General features: G+C 38.7%; 1 protein-coding gene across 2 annotated transcripts in view; it reads left to right on the forward strand.

The window, feature by feature from the left end:
* The window catches only part of LOC149261685 (putative thimet oligopeptidase), a 439,851-nt gene that overhangs the window by 61,869 nt on the left and 360,068 nt on the right, over positions 1-17,914 (forward strand). For both annotated transcript variants that reach the window (XR_016258489.1, XM_089422600.1), the window contains exons 2-3: positions 1,046-1,167; positions 12,634-12,797. Coding sequence is in view for 1 of the 2 variants with exons in the window: in XM_089422600.1 (XP_089278726.1) it covers positions 1,046-1,167; positions 12,634-12,797 (286 nt within the window). In the remaining variant the exon portion in view is untranslated. The remainder of the gene's footprint in view (positions 1-1,045; positions 1,168-12,633; positions 12,798-17,914) is intronic.

The following is a 17,914-nucleotide window of genomic DNA, read 5'->3' on the forward strand; positions in this document are numbered from 1 at the left end:
TTGTCCCCATTAAGGTGACATGGGTTGTTTGCCTTTTGAAGTTTTAGTCTAATATTCTTTTACGACTTGTTATTGTAATAGAACAGTTTCTCATAATTTCAACCAGTTCTTTCTAATGGGCCCTCAAATATCATTTTCCATCTTGAAAGGTTTAATTGGGAATCACAGTGTTTTCAAAAGGGACTGACCAGGAATTTGGCTTCTATGAAATCTCAGCCTTGAATGTTTACAAGGAAATGTATGTACACTGAGTTGGACCATTTTTATTTTGCTGTCATTGTATTCTGGATATACCTTATGTTGTTAGAAAGGGCAGTTCAATAACTTAAGGTTTCCTTTGGAGACATTTTGATATTGAACAATCAAGAAGTTTCTTTATATATAACTCCAGTTCATTAAGTAACAAAACCCTAGCATGACTGTCTTGGTCTGATATACACACTAAATTTCTGTCTCTTGCCAGATGATTTACATTGTGAGATAAATTACCAAGTAAATGCCAAATCCAGAGTGCTATCTTTCTCTACTTGCTATCTTGGAGAGCCAATTGTACTTTAGTCTTTGGAAACAAGATTCAGAAGATGTATTGTTTGATTGTTTTATGAGGTTTGGCATACCATTTGTGTAAATTCATGACAATAATAAAAAAATTGCTTGGAGAGCAGTCAGGGTGAATCACAGACAGCATTCATTGTAAATCCTTTATACCATTGCTAATTTCTAAATGTAATTCTTTCATGTGATTGCTGCTATCTATGCATAGAAGTGGATAGTCCTGTTAGACTTGGTGATGTCTGCATCTCTGAAGCCTTTCATTGGACAGAGTCTTTTCCATGTCTCAAAGTATGACAATTAGTTTCTGTTTCCACTTTTTACAAGGTTCAATGGAATTTACGTTTATAATATGTATCTTAGCATCAGAGCACCTTAAAAGAAAGAGGCAAAGATGTTCAATGGACCCTCCTACACTGCATAAATTTTGATATTGTTCTGACTTTTTATTTTTTGTTAATTATATTCTAAAATTTCTTCCATTTGATTGCAGGATGTCCTGAAATCAAAATCCGCATTAATCTTACCACATCAGAAATACTGAATCTGGCTGATTGTATTGTTGCCAAATCAAAGAAGATACATGATTCTGTGGCAGCGGTGCCTCTTGACAAGGTGTTTGGATGGTGTTATGAATGATCTGTTGCATTTCCTCTTACATAGCTTACACATATTTTTGGAGGATTTGAGAGTCTATTATGTAACCATATTTTGTTTAGTAAATGTATTTGCTGATTATTTCACACTCGGAGTGTCAAATTCAAATTTCCTTCGAAACATGATGAATTTAGCTGATTGTATAGTTGCCAAATTAAAGAAGATACATGATTCTGTGGCAGTGGTGCCTCAACAAGGTATTTGGATTGTGTCATGAGTGGTCTTTTGCATTTCCGCTTACATAGCTTACACATTTTTCTTGGAGGATTTGAGAGTTTATTATGTAACCTTACATTGTGTAGTAAAAGTATTTTCTGATTATTTCACACTCCAGTGTCAAATTCAAATTTCTCTTGAAGCATGACGCTTCTTCTAAATTTGACTGCACATAAATAGGGTAGTGGTGTTTTGATACAGCCTCAAATATGTTGAGTTCTGAAAATCACATTTGTTCTCTTATAGGTAATATTTTTCTTCATAGTTTTATGCATGTTTTTCAGACTACTAGTTATCTGTTTCCTTATCTTAGTAGGGAATACCATCTTATCATCATATTGTTGACTGTAGACTTTCGACAAATAACCAAATGATACTTTTACCAAAATTAAAGTATGTAATTCTAAGTAAGAAACTAGGTCTTGGCTTCTGATTGCATGATTTGTGAATTCCCGTGGATATTCCACCAGACAGTTCATCACAACAGATCTGATAAATTATATTTAAAAATCCGAAATCTACATTGAGGGTATATTACTCTTTAGATTTCTGGATTTATAGTTCACTGTTTATTGTAGCTGCATGTAAATTAAAATTATGTATAAATTAGAGAACAACGAAATAAAAACTCACAAATCACAATTGACACAATATATATATTGGGAACCCTTGTGGGAGAAAATCCCGCTAGAAGGTGAGGTTGCTTTACTCTATGCAAGTACAAAGAAGAAAGGCTTGTGGCTTGTGCGCTACCATAGTACACAAATCCTCTTTGTGTGCTCTCTACCTATCCCTCTTGTTGTTGCACAAAATGTATAGGCACTGTGACAACGACTTACATTAGTCACTGTCACCCTGATCCCCAATCTCTCCGTTTAAGCTGTCTCCTTACAACATAGAAAGGGGGGTAGACCCTACAAAAATGGAATGAAGAAGGATTAGTTGGGAACCAACCAATCCGGGAGACACAATTGAGCGGCCAAATACTTGTTTAGATCTAGCAAGAGTTTAAGGATTCGATTAGACTTAGACGATTGATACCAGTGCCTTATGGAGTCAACTCTCTTGCTTAGTAAATTTAGGACTAAGTACAAGATGGACAACTGCTGCTTTAATGAATGACTATCCTATATGACATGCAGTTCCTGAAACTAATGTGAGATGCAGGAATCTTGGTTGATTTTAATTAAATGCCTATTCTAGATTTAACTCTTGATCTTTTCTATATGGAGCCTAAACTTTGTAGTAAGTAGCAAAGAGAAGTCAAGGTGAAGCACATGAGGGTGCGATTAACAATCTTTCTCCTTGAATCTAACGTACCCGGTGCCTCCGGTGCTGCAGAGACTGTGGCTTTGACTATTGCAAGGTCAACGTTTTAAGTACTAGAAAAGTTAGACTTCTCAAGCAAAGATAAATGGATACCTATCTCTTTATCAACCAAGCATATGCTTGGAGGTAAGTTATTAATATGCAAAACTATCTTAGGATGCGAATGCAAGGTGGATTAGAAGATGAGTGAGTAGTTTTGAGCTAAGATTGTTTAAGGTTTAAGTACTTAGTATTAATCAGCGTTTATGGCAAGAGTACTTAATAAATGAAGAGACAATCTTACATGAGACAAAGTGCCAATTTTCCAAATGCCAATAGAATACAAAAGATGCCAAAGATACAATTGCTCAAGTAAATAATCACAAAATGTATGCTCTCAAGGAAAGATAACCGATATGCCAAAGATCCACAATAACCATAAACTAATAATGATATTAATGGCAAGAGAAAGAACTAGAGCATTTATCCTTGGTGTTATTCCAATTCAATGAGATCATCAATGATCCCTTTAGACAATTAGGATTCCTCCAAGATAATGCCAATGATAATTTGATTCCTAAATGCCAATTATTTAAGAGATATTCAATTGAAACATAAGGTTCAATTATATCGATAAGTCTTCAAGTTAGGAACATCTAGATTCTAAGTGCTAATGTAAAGTTATCATTCACAATTCAAGAAAAATACTTCAACAAGATAAATTCAACAATTCCTTTGCAAATGTCCTTTTAGGCTAAGTGTTTATGCATGTAAAGTTTAGATTCAGTAACGAAAAGATAAAAAGTGTTAGACTCAAAGATTAATTCCAATGATCGTGTCAAACTTTTGTGATTTGGATAGTGCAAATAGTCCTCTTCAAAATGAGCTAACAACACTTGAATTTCAAAGATACTTAAGTGAACAAGTAAATTATCAATGAGTTTCAGAGGCCAACCTAGTGTCAAATCAGTCACACAGTACTTAGAAATTTCTGAGTTAACTGTCCTCTGAAAAATGTCCAAAATGAAGATGTAAAACAATGCTATAATCAAGCTTTAGGCAATGTGTGACAGTCACTGAAAATTATAGTTTTATGCCAATGATTATCTTACTGTTTTGAAATTATTTTTTGCTTGATGTATAGACAGTGAGAAGGATAAAAGTTTAGGGAATAAGAACTTGAGGCCCTAGGCCTTGAAGTCACTTGTCCAAACTTCTTCAAGGAATAATCACTTAACCCAAAATATCTGCAATTTTGAGCGATGTGCCAAACTTTAGAAATGCCACTATAAGATCCAATCCGCCCACTGAAGTTTAGAAATCAGACTTCAACTTCAGTCCAACAGTCATGCAAGGATTATTGCTAGGATGCCACAGTAGAATTACTTTCTTTGTTTTAAAGATAATGTGTCAAAAAACTTAACCCCAGGGGCAAAGGGAAGGCTGCTACAGGCAGCGTGAGGGCTGAAGGGGAGATGTGAAAGAGGGAGCAGCCGTGGGCAGATAGGGGACAGGGGCTATGAAGGCTGCTGTGAGGGGGGATAAGGAAGCAAGGGAAAGGAGGAGGCCATGACAGGGAGAAAGGCCGAGAGCAGGGAAGAGGGATCCGCAAGCAAAGTGGGTTTAAGCAAGTCGCATGTCAGCAAGGAAGGGATGAACGTAGGAAAAAAAGAAGACAAAGGAGCTGCGGCAGGGGAGAAAGAGGAACCTAGAGGGGCCAAGGAAGTTCGGACAAGGCTGAGCGGAGGAGAAATAGAGCTTGGGCAGGGGTGCCGAGGAGCTTTTAGGGGCTGTTTTTGGCCCTAAAAATTTTCTAAACATAAATCCTTGCCAAATAAAAATTTTACTCCAATATTTACGCCTTCAATCGATTTCAGAAATTTCTAAAACCCCAGATCTGAATATGAAGCTCCTTGACTGAATTATTTTGACCCCGCAAACAAAGTTTGAGGCCAAATCTTTCCCTCCAAGGTCTAGATCTGGCTCAAATCTGAAAGAAATTCCTTGGATAATTTTCAGATCTACACCTGCACAAGTAAAAATAAAATACTCAAGACCCAATATATATACAAAATTTGAAATGAAACCCCAAACTCCAAACCCCAAACCCAAAAAGTTAGAAATTCAAAATTATTCTATAAAAAATTTCAGATCTATACAAATAAAATACAAATCTACTAGATCTGAGTATGAGTCTAACTCTGCTCCCAGATCTGTAGAATCAAGGTCTTCTTAGCCAGATCTATCTAATGAGCCCAATTTATAAAGATAAATAATTTTAAAATGAGGTACTAGCCCAGAAATCTTGTAAGAGAAATTTTGTTAGATAAATCCTGGGGTTTCAGTCAAGAAGACTCTTCAGATCTTATGCCTTGGGAGTTGGCTGGTCCAACCGAGGACTTCCCCTCACACCCAAGTTTTCGAATACAAATGATTTCTACACGCTCAAGATCAAGTCGTCAGATTGATAGATATATAAAATAACAATGAAATCTTCAAGAATTAGATATACCTGTTAATTCAATAAATTTAAATGCTATATTAAATCCAATAACTTATGCAATAGATTATTCCACGAAGGTTAACAATCAACAACTTATAAAAATATTATTCAGGAGAACATTAAGAATGGTATTACCATAAGCAGCAGAAGAGGAACACCACCATCAATGAAAACCTCAAAGACCTTGCGTTATTATTATTCCAGAAAAATTACAAGAGAGCTTCGAGAGCTAGTACACGATTCACAGATTGGATGATTTGATGTGACAAATGACCTCTAATTTATAGATAAATTCTCCAAACGGCTAGTTGGCTTGATCTCCGTCAAAGTAATCTCGATCGTTGATAAATATTTGATTATCTTTTAATCTCCACCGCTGAAAATCTTTATTTTTGAAGAATTCTCGAATTTTTTTTTTAATTCATTTTTAATTAGCTCAAAATTAATTATTTTGAGTTAATTTCCTAAAAAATTGACTTTGACTTAACCACCAAGGCCCTAGGGTCCAAAATTTCTTAAAATTTTCAATATTTCTTTGGTGGGGGACCTCCAAAAATTAATTTCTCTAGAACCCACGAATTTTTAATTTGGAGAATTTATTTTTCCTAAGACTTAACTTTGATTCTAATTAATTAAATTTCTTGCTTATAATTTTTAATTTATTTTTGCCAGAAAATTTAATTAATTGACACGTGAGGGGATTAATTATTTTTTCCAACCCTCTAAAATTTTAGCATCATGGCTAAAATATTATTTACATAAGATAATTATATTTCAACCCATGAAGAGGGAAAACCTGTTTGCTATAGACCCTCAATTGTTTACCCAATTTTACAACTCAAATATGATCTAGTAGACCAAGTGATTTGTAATAAAATAATTTAGCTAATTAGCTAAAGTTATTACCAAATCACTTTACAGAAGACTCGACTAGAACACTATGACTTACCTAAGTTCTTGACGACAAAATCCACGCTAGCTTTGGGGTGAGGCTTGACGGAAAAACTCCGTTGACCATTTGTGTTTAGAAACACAGATGAATCGGTGAGACGAAAAACCTCCTAGGATGAAAATTTCCATCAAAATAATAGTTTTACCTATATTGTTATATACATTATGGTCTTACTAAGATCATTTATATTACAAACATGCAGAATGGGTTTACAATTCTGATAGTCTAGCGACTGATGATGATTAATCCAGGATGATCTAAATGCTCGAGCATGATGGAATTTCTGATTATAGCGACTCTCCATTGATCATTTCATGGCTATCATTTGAAATTCATTTCATATGCAAGTATAGTATTTCTTTAAATGTGAATGAACATCTTTGTTTAAGTTACTTTTGAAGTATTTCACATTTTGGAGCACTACTTTCACTTGCAATTAACCTTGATCATTTACACCTCACTTACATTTGCATTTGCATGCCTAAAATTAACCTCCAAGCATAAGCTTGGTTGATAGACTTTAGGAAATCTTCTTTGATATTTCCAAAATCTGAGTTTGGAGAAAAAGGTTAAACACATGACGACGTAGTTCTCTTGTGGCTGAGTCCCTTGACTTGAAGGACTAGGTGGATACTCGTTAATGAAGCTAAGCTTCTCCACTTGAGGCCTCTTGCAATCACCTCAGTCCTTACTAGGTTGAAGGATTTGAAAGGAAGTCACACTTTAGATAGGCTCCTTAACTAAAATCTACCAAGAACACCATCACACACAACCACCTTACAACTTTGAATGGTTTTGCATGCATTTGAAGCTTGGATCTTATTGAACATTTCATCATTTTAGCTCTTTCTCAAATACATGCAAGATACTTTGAAAGCACCTATATCTTTCATTGCAAGTACTTTAGTTTTATTCTTGTATCTTGCTCATGCTCATTGGATTAGCTTAAAGTTCCATTGATGTCATATCATTGTTTATATTTCATGTGAGCATATTTCCTTTTTCAAGTACAAGCAATATCTTACTTGCAAGCATTCAATTCCATTTAGTGCTTTCCTTTCAAAGTTGTACCTCATATTGTAGTTTTTGATTTGATTTACTAACACTTGTCTTGAAGCTTCTCATTTCATTGTACTTGTTGTATCTTGAAAGCATTATTTTATTGCAAGTATTGTTACTATCTTTGAGCATATTTTATTTCTTGCAAGATTATCATTTTTGGAACTGGTCTACTTACATCAATTTGCCTTGCAACATATATTGTTTAGTCATTTTCATTTATTTACATGTTCATGATCATTTATTCTTGCTAGTTTAATTCCTTGCTTCAGGTTACATTTCAAGTCTTTGAATTGTGGAAAATTCTAAGTCTGACACATTAGAAATCCCTACTGCATTATCTGGTTTATTATCTCCTACTTGTTCATTCCATTAACAAGTTATTTATTAATATAAATACCGAAATAAACACAAATGCAACCTTCACACATATATAGATCAACAACTGAAATAAATTGAGACAACACAAGGGCCACCATTATTTTTGGACAATCATCCCCGGAAAAACCTAATGCGGAAAAACCAGTGCAACAAATATGAGGGTTTTATTATTATGCAGTTTTCTCAATACAACTAGGGTGCCAGAAATGGCTCACCCTTCAGAGATTTTCCTTAGCAGAAGTACCTTGCTCTAGAGACAGAGATTCCGGCTGATCAACAACCGGATGATGATTTCCACAGTGACTTCGACTGTTCCTCAGCTGGACAACAAACGCTGCTCCAAGCTTCTCTCTGGAACTGCATCACCCTTCAGGGACTGCGTCACCCTCTACAGCTCTGCGTCTGCTTCTCATCTCTCAGTCTACCCCACCAAAACACCCCAACGCAGCTCTTTCTGCTCAGCGTCAGCTCTGCTATCCTCTGTGTCTGCTTGCATCAGCTTCTCGGCCTCCTGCGTCCTCAGCACTAGCCCTTTAAGCCTCTGCGTCAGCTCTGGTTGTCTTTGTGTCAGCCCAGGTTGCCACTGTGCTCTCTCTGGCACTATCTCTGCCTCTCTGCTATGTATTCTCGGCCTTCTGCCGAACTGCCCCTCGTTGCAACAAATCACTAACTCGAATTCTCAACAAACCCTGCCCCAAAAAATCGAATTCTTGATCAACTGGTGTGTCTCCATCTGAGCCTCAAGCCTCCCCGTATACTTTTCCTGTTGACGATTCAATGGCCAAGATTAAGTCCCTAATCAATGGATAAGATTAGATTTGGCTTGATCTTCGTTATTTAGAACTTTCTCACCCATATTATATTAATACACATTAATATTTTAATTTTCCAAAGTTTAGACTTAGGGTCTCATTAAAAATATTAATTATTTTAATATCTCTCCATCTGGGTGGAATTTCCCCAAATGATTTATGGGTCTTGGAGATCTCATGCGCCTTAGCCTCTCCACCAATTTTCATGGCTAGAGCACATCCGATGCTACCAAAAATAAACACTCCCTCTTAGCGAGGAATGTGCTCTAGTAATGCTTCACCACAAAAACATCGCACTGATCCTCCGCATCAGTACCTGTGCTGATGCTTGGCCTGCTACCTCACATCCTCTGCACTGTTGCTCCCTGTACTGCTGCCCATGACACTGCCACTGCCACTGCTACATCTGTACTGTAGATCCCTCTCAATATGCTGCCCATGCTGCCCCTAGCACTGCCACTGCTAACTACTGCACTGCAACTCAGTGATCGAGAAGTAAGTAATTGACTTCAACCAAGTACTGACATCTCGGTCAGTCTGGAAGCCTCGTGACGATGAAGCCACCTCTGTTGCTATCCTGTGCTCCCTCTGTTGCCACTGCGCTACTGCAAGCACCTCTGTGCCTCTCGCACAACTGCAACCTCTATTGTGCTGCTACAGACTTCCGCACTTTAGCCCTGCCTTGCTGTTCCACCACACTTTGCTCCACCCAACTTCTGTCATCATGCTACTGTCGTTAAGCACTCTCGTAGCCGGATGTGATCCAAGAGTTTGGGCACCTCAAGGATCCTGCCCCTAGTATGTAGTCCTCCTGACTGCAACTCGATGTCACCCCACCTTTTCTCTAGAGGTGCATGAGCACTTAGGGCACAATCGTCATCAGTCTTGACCTCTTTATCCGCCTTAGCTAGAGCTGCCTTTGAATCAGAAGCTTCTCCCTTGCCTTTCTTCCTAGGACACTGGGATGCATAATGACCCAACTCCCCACAATTGAAGCACTTGACCTTGGAGATGTCTTTCTTCTTCCTCTTCCCTTGTTGTCTCGCAGAAGCTAGAGCCGCGTCCTCCTCCTCCTCTTTCTTGACTCGAGCTCCCTTACCACTACTCCCCGCCTTGGTCATCCTCTTGATCTCTTCCTGTCGAAGAGCTGCCCACATCTCCTCCCAACCAGGAAGAGTAGCCCTGCCCAAAATACTTTGGACAAATGTCTCCCACTCTTCGGAGACTGCATTCAGGGTAGTCTTGACCATAAACTCTGGATCTGGTGTAGACCCCACGGAAGTAAGCTGGCTGCGAATCTCCTGCGACCTGAGCAGGAATGGATCTATCTGCTCTCCCTTATGCATCTGATATGACCTCTGCTGATTCTCCAATAGCATCTTCCGCTGCATGGAAGAGCCCTGTATAGTGTGGTTGGGTATCCCACATCTCCTTTGCTGTGTTCTTCTTAGCAATATGTGGTATGACATGATCTTTGACCCCTTCTAGGATCATGCACTTCGCCCTCGCCATCGTCTCCTCATACTTCTCATTCTCAGCTGGGTCAACTGGGATAGCCACTATTATCAAGGAAAAGTCCTTGATGTGATGTTGATCTAGGACTTCCAGGATCTTGGCCTTCTAGATGACAAAGTTGGAAGCCCCGCCCAACCTGTCCTGATCCCTCAGTCCGTTCACCGCCATTTCAGCTCCTCTTCTGGACTCCATCTGAGTCTTGACTCCCCTCCTGGAAATCTCCCTCTGAGTCCTGATTCCCCTCTTGGAAATCCTCTGGCTAGCTATCGAACCGCTTCTCTCCAATCCTCCTTGCAACTGCAGCTCGGATCTGGATTCCTTGGCTAGAAATCTGTTGAGGTAGTGATTCCCTCTACCTTGGTTCTGTCTCCTTAGACACTGTTCTGTATCGACAGAAACAACGTCCCACCAGCTCCTCAAATCACAATCTGCCCACAGCTTCCCAAGCCCCGACAACTAAAGAAACTGAGTCTTTCAAGCTCTGCGCAATCCTGGCAAAGGCTGATCTGCTCTTCCTACCAATTGTGTCAATCCTACCTGGATGAGTAGGATGACGTGGCTCTTCGTGAGCCTCTGCGCTGGCCCTTCCCTTGACTCGAAATGATGACGTAGGCTCTGCGTCACTTCTTCTCTTGCTACTTCTGCTTTGGAACAACGCTGTCTCTCGGGACAACTGCTTCTGCTGCAAATTTTCAGATTTCTGCTGGTGTCTTCAGTCCTCCTGTGATCTGCAATCTTGCTTTGATACCATGTGGAAATTTGTAAGTCTGACACATTAGAAATCCCTACTTGTTCATTCCATTAACAAGTTATTTATTAATATAAATACCGAAATAAACACAAATGCAACCTTCACACATATACATATCAGCAACTAAAATAAACTGAGACAACACAAGGGACACCGTTATTTTTGGACAATCGTCCCCGGAAAAACCCAATGCGGGAAAACTGGTGCAACAGATATGAGGGTTTTATTATTATGCAGTTTTCTGAATACAACTAGGGTGCCAGAAATGGCTCACCCTTCAGAGATTTTCCTTGGCAGAAGTACCTTGCTTCGGAGACAGATATTTCGGCTGATCAACAACCGGATGATGATTCCCACAGTGACTTCGACTGTTCCTCAGCTGGACAGCGAAAGCTGCTCCAAGCTTCTCTCTGGAACTGCATCACCCTCCAGGGACTGCGTCACCCTCTACAGCTCTGCGTCTGCCTCTCAGCTCTCAGTCTGCCCCACAAAAACACCCCAACGCAGCTCTTTTTGCCCAATGTCAGCTCTGCTAGCCTCTGCGTCTGCCTGCGTCAACTTATCGGCCTCCTGTGTCCTCAGCACTGGCCCTCCAAGCCTCTGCGTCAGCTCTGGCTTTCTCTGCGTCAACCCAGGCTGCCTCTGCGCTGTCTCTCGACACTATCTCTGCCTCTCTGCTATGTATTCTCCGCCTTTTGCCGAATTGCCCCTTGCCCCAGAAAATCGAATTCTTGATCAACTTGGTGTGTCTCTAACTGACCCTCAAGCCTCCTCTTATACTTTTCTTGTTGACGATTCAACGGCTGAGATTAAGTCCCTAATCAACGGATAATATTAGATTTAGCTTGATCCTCATTATTTATAACTTTTTCAGCCATATTATATTAATACATATTAATATTTTAATTTTCCAAAGTTTAGACTTAGGGTCTCATTAAAAATATTAATTATTTTAATATCTCTCAATCCGGGTGGAATCTCCCCAAACGATTTCTGGGTCTTGGAGATCTCATGTGCCTTAGCCTCTCCACCAATTTTCATGGCTAGAGCACATCCGATGCTACCAAAAATCAACATGAATGGTTGATTCTTTAATTGGTTAACTAATCATCTCCTAGAGCTTGTTAGTTTTAGCAATTTTTCCTTAGGAATCTTCCTTAGGGTCCAGCTCCCTTGGCTTTAGCTAGCAGAGAGCCTAGACGGAGAGAATTGGTATCAGGTGACAACCCCAATTCTGAATTTTTCCACCAAGATCACACTTAGTGAGGTTGAGAATTTTTCCCACATTAACTTAGGTGTGTAAGCAAGGCGGCAACAAGAGCGATTTTTTTTCACTGGCAGTGCGCTCCCGAAATTCGCTCCCAAGGGATCGAATAGGGAGTGCACTCCCAGTGTTGCTCCCCTAGCGCTTCGGGAGCAGATTCGCCGCCGGGGCGGGGGGGGTGGTGGCGCTCCCCTGCAGTTCTCGTTGTTCCTTTTGTAAGCCAATCCAAGCTATGGCACAAAGAAGCTCTACTCCTTGCTACTAAAAACATCCTTTTGCCCTTTTCTTGAATGGTAGATGGACCTGTTCAGATCCAAATATCAAGTGGATACAGAGGTCGATGAATCCCTTTTTAAGTGTTTCAGTTGTTGTTCTGTTAGTCCTAGAATCCTACCCAAAAATATTAGAAGTTCATTAATAATAATTTCTTGCAGATGCTAGGATATAGGGATATCTATCCTTAACATATAACGTCTCATGATTACTTTGAGATTCTTTCATTGACCATAACAGCAACAGGATATGCATAGTTCTGTAATAGACATTAATCAGTGCCTTGTATATATTGTGTGACTTGTAATTGGAAATGGAATGAAACCATTGATTATATAGTGTGAAAAGCTGTGACCAATTCGTGCTTGTTTGATGGGGTGAACATTGCAGGTTGCTTATTCAAATGTTATCAAGCCTCTAGCTGAATTAGAAGCTGAACAATCTTATTTAGTGCAGTCTTGCTTGCTTCCAAGAATGGTGGCCACATCAAAGGATGTCCGGGAAGCCAGTGTTGAAGCAGAAAAAATAATTGATGCTCACAATGTGAATTGCAGGTCGTGGGTGTTGTTCATTTCTTTCTGCATGTATTTTCATTAGCTTGTACATACTTCCATGTGTTTGTTTACATTCATGATATTTATCTAATATGTTCGGAAGTCATTCTTTTATTTTCCCATTAACATTTTTAATTTGCATTATGGATAGCTGCAGATAATTATCTGTCACACTTCCTCCAGAGCTATGAAAGGAGATTCACAAATAATTTTGTGTGCAACTATTTTTGTAAAACATAAAGAAAGCCTTGACAAAACAACTAACGTTTTAGTAGCCAATGTCAAAAAACAGCTGTTGTAACTACTTTCAATGTAATATAAATCCGCTTTAAATTGAAAAGAGAAAATAAAAATGTTTTATTTTGTCTGTTGCAGTAAAAATCTATATATTGCTGCTGATAGCTCAAACATACAGGAGCAATTTGCATATATGCATGCTTTACTTTGAAAATTATCTCCTCTTTTGAATATTGAATTTTAGTTGTTTGAGCTTAGGACTCAGGAGTAGATGTTGTGGCATAATTTGCATTTGTTTTGGTATGTGACCAGAAAAGATAAATGTGAAATGAAATGAGAAACATGTTCAAAGAAGATATGGAAAGTCTTTATTTTTCTCATATGAAATATTTTAAGGTTTTCAAGGGCCTTTTAAGACATGCAATAATAATTCAAAATTTTAAATATCAGCATTCGTCCTACAGAAGACTAACCATCAGGGGCTGCCAAGACTTCACTGGTTGGTACAATTACATATCCCTAATAATCCTCATCCTCATCAACAAAAATAGAACAAGGTGCTTGTTCAACATAGGTAGAGCGTGTTTTGATTAGAGATAAATTGGTTTGTAGAGTGATTAGAGACATGCAATAATAATTCAAAATTTTAAATATCAGCGTTCGTCCTACAGAAAACTAACCATCAGGGGCTGCCAAGACTTCACTGGTTGGTACAATTACATATCCCTAATAATCCTCATCCTCATCAACAAAAATAGAACAAGGTGCTTGTTCAACATAGGTAGAGCGTGTTTTGATTAGAGATAAATTGGTTTGCAGAGTGATTAGAGATAAATTTTAGTGGTAGGTTAATTTTTTTGGCCATAAAAGGGCCCCATGCCCTTCTTAGGTGCGTGAGTGAGTTCACACCAGCAAAATGTGTTGGAAATAATACTGAGAGGGGGGGTGAATCAGTATTATTAAGTCAATAATATTTCGTTTCACAATCTGATTCATATACACTACTTCAGTTAATGAAACTTGCGTATATACACAACTGTATTTAAGGCAACTAGCGTATACCCTGCAAACTTATAACTAGCTGATGTGTTTACTAGTACGTAGGTGCTGACCTACGGAAGGCTACAACCTTCTCTTTTCTTCCAGGGACCACGTTTTATAAATTTTCACACTGGATCTATCAACATCATCAATCAAACATCAAATATATCTGCATCAATCAATCTCCTTTGCACCAACCAAAACTGAATCACTTCTCAGAATGCTGTAACCAGAATACAGTAACAGTAACCAGAACCCAAGCTAGAACCCAGAACACTGCAACAGAAAACAGAAGTAGCTAAAGCATATTTTATTAGGTATACGCTACTTCAATATGTCGAACCTGTGTACATACGCTGTTTTCCCAAGGCGATCCTGCATATACGTTGTTTGGATATGCAGAACCAGCGTGTATACGCGCCTTTGCTAAAGTGAACCTGCGTACATATCTGTAAATGATGACTTAACCTTTACAACTATTCAGACATCAGTTATACCTAGATCATCATGTTTACAGATTACGACATGCGCCAATTATTCAGATAAAAGATCAAAACCACACAAAGATACTTCACTTCAAGCCTTAAGATCTTGACCCATTAATAGAACTTATCCTTCATCAAGCACTCAGGTTCATCCTTGATTCAGATCCAGCTGTGCACCATAACCCAATGTCCTGTATTCTAGATCTTGCTCTTCGTTAGATATTCAATGCTTGAGTACATTTGCCTAATGCTCTTCTCCTCCTTTTATAGTCTTAGGCCTTACTCAATACCATGGTCCAAAACCACTTAGAATCAATACCTTGGACCAAATACCTGGGGTCAACACTTTGGACAAGATACCTTGGACCAATACCATGGATCAAAATACCATGGACCAAATACCACGGACCAAAACTAAGTTTTCCAACATGTATGCGCCTTTCCTTCCGTGAAAGTGTGTGTGTATGCTATACGCGCCTTTTGGTCTACGAACCCGCGTGTACACGCGGCTTGGTCAATGGGGAACCTGCGTATACCTCTCTTTCTTCATTCTGTGAGCCTGAACTGTGATCTGTCATCTGTGTGAGTTGCCATCAAGGACAACACCTGTGTCATAGAGCCAAATCTGTATCATAATGCCAACAATCTCCCCTTTTGGACTTGATGGCAACCCCAAGTCACTCTCCCCCTTTGTCATCAAGGGCAAAGGGTTATGCTCCCCCTAAATACATGCTGAATTCTCTGATATGCTGAAGTGTGCTGTCCATGCTCCCCTTGAATATAAGCAAGGTCTGCAAAAAGATGACTCTATACATACATCATAAATGACCTTCCTACCACTAATGACTCATACATACATCCATCTCCCAACCAAGTGGGGATATACCAAGTTTGACTCATCCACCCAACCAAGTGGCTATATACCAAATGATTATACATGTCAAAACAAGAACATTACATCATTCATCCCATGCATAGTGGGGAAACAAAATAGGTCGTTTCATGACATTGACAATAAAAGATATACATGAAATAGAGACCAAATATCTAAAACAAGACTATGATATTTATCAGCAACTATCATCAGCAGCATCCAGCAACCATGATCTCCCCCTGAACCTGTTCCACCTGTATCAAAAACAATTGTGAATTTGTATCAAAATCTTCTAAGATAATACCAACAATTCATTACTATAAGTATATGCTCCCCCTGAACCTGTGCCAGATGATCACTGTCAGACCCATATCAGACTCCTTTCATACACTATTTTTCTTCAAACCAACATATACGCGACTGTATCCACAACAACCTGCGTATGTATGCGGATATGCTTCATGAAACTCGCGTACAACCACTTTTCTCTGAAATAGATAAATTTTAACAGCAAGATGATGCATCAACTACTCCCAGCTTCTGTCTGAGATATTCAAATGTCTCTCTGGGTAGTGGTTTGGTGAATATATCAATAATCTGTTCTTTGGAGGGAACATACTCCAATTTGACCTTTTGTTCAAGTACTTGTTCACGTAGAAAGTGATATTTGATGGGTATGTGCTTGGTCTTGGAATGCATGACTGGATTCTTTGAAATACTGATTGCACTTGTATTATCACATAGAATGGAGATGGGTGGAGTACATGTGATCTGAATGTCTTGCAATGTTTGCATCATCCAAAGGAGTTGTGTGCAACAAGATGCAACAGCCACATATTCTGCTTCACTTGTAGATAATGCAATTGAACTTTGTTTCTTGCTGAACCAAGACACTAATCTGGAGTCCATATAGAATGCACCACCACTAGTGCTTTTTTTGTCATCCATGCTACCTGCCCAATCTGCATCTGTATATGCATGAAGTGTAAGATCAGTATCCCTAGGATACCATAAACCAAAATTCTGAGTTCCTTGAAGATATTTGAAGATCCTTTTGACTGCCTGAAGGTGTGATTCCTTTGGATTTGCTTGGAATCTTCCAACTATTCCTACAACATGCATGATGTCTGGCCGGGTACCTGTTAGATAAAGCAAATTGCCAATCATGGATCTGTAGGTTGGTTGATGTACTGCTGTTGATTTATCATTTGAGCTGAGACTGCATCCTGTTACCATGGGGGTACATACTGGTTTAGAATCTTCCATGCCATATTTTTTTAAGATCTGCTTGAGATACTTGGTTTGTGATAGAAAAATACCATCTTTATTTTGTTGAACTTGTAGGCCGAGAAAATATGTGAGCTCACCAATCAGGGACATTTCAAATTCTTGTTGCATAATCAAAGCAAAGTTTTGACTCATGGCTTCTTCATTGCTACCGAAAATGATATCATCAACATACACTACAAATATTATCAATTTATCATTATCAATCTTTGTATATAGATTGCTATCAACTGATCCTTTTGAGAAACCTTGTTGATGGAGGTATTTGTCAAGGTAATACTAGGCCCTTGGAGCTTGTTTTAGACCATAGAGAGCCTTTCTGAGTCTGCATACAAGTTTTGGATCATTTCCAAGGATAAATCCATTTGGTTGCTCAATATATACTTCTTCTTCTAAGTCTCCATTTAGAAAGGCATATTTTACATCCATTTGGTATACTTTGAATTTCTGAAAGCTAGAAAGAGCAAGGAACATTCTTATGGCTTCAAGTCTAGCAACAGGTGCAAAAGTTTCTTCAAAATCTATACCTTCTTGTTGAGCATTTCCTTTACAAACAAGTCTGGCCTTGTTTCTGATAACTTCACCATTTTCATTCAGCTTGTTTTTGAATATCCATTTGGTTCCTATAATATTCTTATCATGAGGTCTAGGAACTAATTCCCAAGTATTGTTCTTTTCAATTTGCTCAAGTTCTTCATTCATGGCCTTGACCCAACATTCATCTTTGCATGCTTCATTTACATTTTGAGGTTCAATGGAGGATAACAATGCTAGATAGTTTGAAGCTTCTGTAATAGTTCTTGTCTGCACACCTGCCTCTTTCTATCCCAAAATTTGAGTCTCTGGATGATTTTTCTGAACATATCTGGATGGAGTCTTTTCTTCTGTCGCCATCGGTTCATCTGGTGCTTCATTGGTTTTTTCTTCTTCAGAATTAGTCTGATTTGATGTGGAAGGATAATCCTCATCTTCTCCACAATCTTCGGTTTTTACCTGCTTTGGATTTTTGCCTGCTTCATCAACCACAACATCAATACTTTCAATAATTTTCCCAAGTCTTTTATTATAACACTTATATCCTTTACTTCGGGAAGAGTAACCAAGGAGAATGCCTTCATCTGCTTTGGGTTCAAACTTGCCATGTTTTTCATCAGTCCTTTTGATGTAACATTTGCTTCCAAAAACTTTGAAGT

This window comes from Pinus tabuliformis, chromosome 6 (assembly GCF_031772625.1).
Source record: "Pinus tabuliformis cultivar Carrire ecotype Pingquan chromosome 6, CPIR1, whole genome shotgun sequence".
NCBI classification, from domain to species: Eukaryota; Viridiplantae; Streptophyta; class Pinopsida; order Pinales; family Pinaceae; genus Pinus; species Pinus tabuliformis.